The sequence below is a fragment of the Sinocyclocheilus grahami genome, unplaced genomic scaffold (genome assembly GCF_001515645.1).
Source record: "Sinocyclocheilus grahami isolate Dianchi unplaced genomic scaffold, SAMN03320097.WGS_v1.1 scaffold746.1, whole genome shotgun sequence".
Lineage (NCBI taxonomy): Eukaryota > Metazoa > Chordata > Actinopteri > Cypriniformes > Cyprinidae > Sinocyclocheilus > Sinocyclocheilus grahami.
In genome coordinates this window covers 184073-187239 of record NW_015505925.1, presented here as the reverse complement: position 1 = coordinate 187239, position 3167 = coordinate 184073, and the positions used below count along the sequence as shown (strand labels likewise).

Below are 3167 nucleotides of genomic sequence, written 5' to 3'. Positions count from 1 at the left end.
CCCCCCGTTATTCTCGCATTATAGAGCGAAGAACATAAGAGATTATCTTGTAAAATCAGACACTTTTGCGGGTAACAAGAAAAGAGATCGTATTGGTAATGAAGTAGGCTTTTTTACCTGTCGTAAATGTGCCGCTTGTAAATATATACGGAGAAAACAAGTGTCTTTCAAGAGTTGCGTGACAGAGCGAGTGTATTGTATGAGACCGTTTACCACTTGTGCATCTACTAATGTCATTTATCTGTTGACTTGTGTGTGTCATAAACAGTATGTGGGAAAAAATTGTAGATCAATCAGAACGCGTATTATCGAATATCGAACATATGAGCTCCATTAGGAGAAAGGACATAAAATCTCCGGTAGCTCGTCATTTCAATGAAGCGGCACATTCCATAGCGGACTTGGATTTTACGGTAATAGAACATATACCACAGTTTCGAAGGGGTGGTGACATGGAACGCCATGTTTTACAAAGAGAATGCAAATGGATTTTTGATTTGAGATCTTTATATCCCCTTGGTATGAATAAGGAATTGTTTTTGAATAGTTTTTTGTGATATTTGTATACAAGAAACATTTATAAGATCTATGGGTGAAATTATGTATGAAACATTTTTTGCATTTTACATTAATAATGTTGTATTAAGGTATTTTTGCATTGAGGAATTTTTTACAATTAAAATATATTTATAGGAATGTCTTAAGGTAAAATTGGATATATTGTATGGTGTTTTTGGGCCTGCATGCATATTATGATGTCCATGGTGAATATTGATGTTATAATGGGTGCAGGTGTGCACTAATCAATGTGGCACTGAGGACGAGCTTTTGTCTCGAAAACGTTTTGCACTTTGCACTTTTTTACGGCCTCTGATTAAGCATTATAATAAAGATTTTTTGAGGAGGTTTTGCCCTACATTTGACCGTGTGCGGATTGTTTTTTCTGCTGGCTTCATGTTACCTGAATGATCCACAGCTGTGTTTTTTTGTTTAGTGATAGTTGTTCATGAGTCCCTTGTTTGTGCTGAACAGTTAAACTGCTCGCTGTTTGTGTATTTGAACCTTTTCCAACAATGACTGTATGAATTTGAGATTCATCTTTTCATGCTGAGGACAACTGAGGGACTCATATGCAGCTATTACAGAAGGTTCAAACGCTCACTGATGCACCAGAAGGAAAAACCATGCATTAAGAGCCAGGGGGTGAAAACTTTTTGAATTTGAAGATCAGGGTAAATTTTACTTATTTTGTGTTCTGGGCAACATGCAACTATCTTCTGTAGCCTCTGAAGGGCAGTACTAAATGAAAAAATATGATATTTAGGCAAAATAAGAAAAATGTACACATCGCCATTCTGTTCAAAAGTTTTCACCCCCGGCTCTTAATGCATGGTTTTTCCTTCTGGAGCATCAGCGAGTGTTTGAACCTTCTGTAATAGCTGCATATGAGTCCCTCAGTTGTCCTCAGTGTGAAAAGATGGATCTCAAAATCATACAGTCATTGTTGAAAAGGGTCCAAATACACAAAAATGCTGGAAAACCAAATAATTTGTGGGACCTGAAGGATTTTTCTGAAGAACAGCAGACGGTTTAACTGTTCAGGACAAACAAGGGACTCATGAACAACCATCACTAAACAAAAAACACAGCTGTGGATCATTCAGGTATCAACACAGTATTCAGAATCAGAAAGGAGCTTTTTAAAAAATATATAAATTCAACTATTATTTTCTCTTGTGGACTATATGTAAACATCTTTTATGTGAAATAGCTTATTCAGATCAGTACTAAATAAACAATAACATGCATTTTGTATGATCCCTCTTATTTTGGTAAAATAATAAAATTTTGCAGATTCTGAAAACTTTTGACCTCAACTGTATTTCAATGAATGGCACAGCACTGTCATTCTGCATCAGACACGCTCTCACCTGGGTGTGAAGTCGCAGCCCTGCTGCATGAAGGCGCCCAGGGAGAACCAGAGACTGTTGAAGATGCCGAACTCGTTGGGGGGCTGGTCGCTGGGCGGACCGTCAGAGCCTTCCTCGGGCTCCTCGGTGTGCCACTCGTACGGGCTGAAGCGGCTGACCAGGAAGAGCACCACGCTCACGCCGATATAGGCGAACACGATGCACATCCAGATCTCGTAGGCCAGCGGGTCCAGGAAGGAGAAGACGCCCGGTTTGGACTTCTGAGGCTTCTTGATCATGATGGAGATGCCCAGACTCATGAAGGGCTTGGAGAAATCGATCACCTCCTCCCGGACCAGAGTGATGGTTAAAGGGGCCACAGCGATTTCCGCTTTCTGTGGAGGAACGAAAACATTCAGAGGTGCAGAACGTGACGTTCCTATTTAGATTATTTATTGAAACTAAGCTGCAAAAATGAGTAGTTTTTGATGTCAAAACTGGAGAAAAAAAACATTATTTCAAAGACTCATGCAAACATCGAGGTGATTTTTTTAAATCGTTTTCAGTGGTTTGTTGTATATTTTGGCATTGTTTACTTGCCTTCATGTCATTTCAAAACACAAAATAATGTATTTGTAAGATTGTTGAGGTCCAAACAAAATTGGACCTCATTGATTTTCATTGTACTGATAAAAAAACACTGAGATATTCTTCAAAACACCATCTTTTATCTTCCAAAGAATAAAGCAAGTCTTTGTTTGGAACAACATGAGGGTGAGTAAATGAGTTTTTTAATGTTTTTGAAAAAAGATTCTTCTATTCACTAAGGCAGCATTTATTTGATCAAAAATGTAAAAAATACAGTAAAATTGTGAAATATTTTTACTATTTGAAATAACTGTTTTTTATGTGAATATATAGTAAAATGCTATTTATTTCTGTGATCAAAGCTGAATTTTCAGCATCATTACTCCAGTCTTCAGTGTCACATGATCTTCAGAAATCATTCTAATATGCTGATTTGATGCTCAAGAAACATTTCTGATTATTATCAATGTTGTGCTGCCCAATATTTTTGTGGAAACCGTGATACATTTTATTTTTCAGGATGCACAGATGAATAGAAAGTTCAAAACAACAGCATTTATTTTAAATAGAAATCTTTTATAACATTATCGATGTCTTTACTTTCACTTTTGATCAATTTAGTGCATCCTTGCTGAATAAAAAAAAAATCAAAAATCTATAAAAAAAAAA

The 3167-nt window shown here is 36.8% G+C and overlaps 1 protein-coding gene across 3 annotated transcripts in view; it reads right to left on the bottom strand.

Annotated features, from left to right (window-relative positions):
* The window catches only part of LOC107560842 (glutamate receptor 4-like), a 112589-nt gene that overhangs the window by 39714 nt on the left and 69708 nt on the right, over positions 1-3167 (bottom strand). The window contains exons 12-13 of one of the 3 annotated variants that reach the window (XM_016245112.1): positions 2177-2191; positions 1932-2075 (exon numbers count right to left, since the gene is read on the bottom strand). The exons of the other annotated variants lie outside the window; for them this stretch is intronic. Coding sequence (XP_016100598.1) covers positions 1932-2075; positions 2177-2191 — 159 coding nt within the window. The remainder of the gene's footprint in view (positions 1-1931; positions 2076-2176; positions 2192-3167) is intronic. 3 annotated transcript variants of the gene reach the window in all.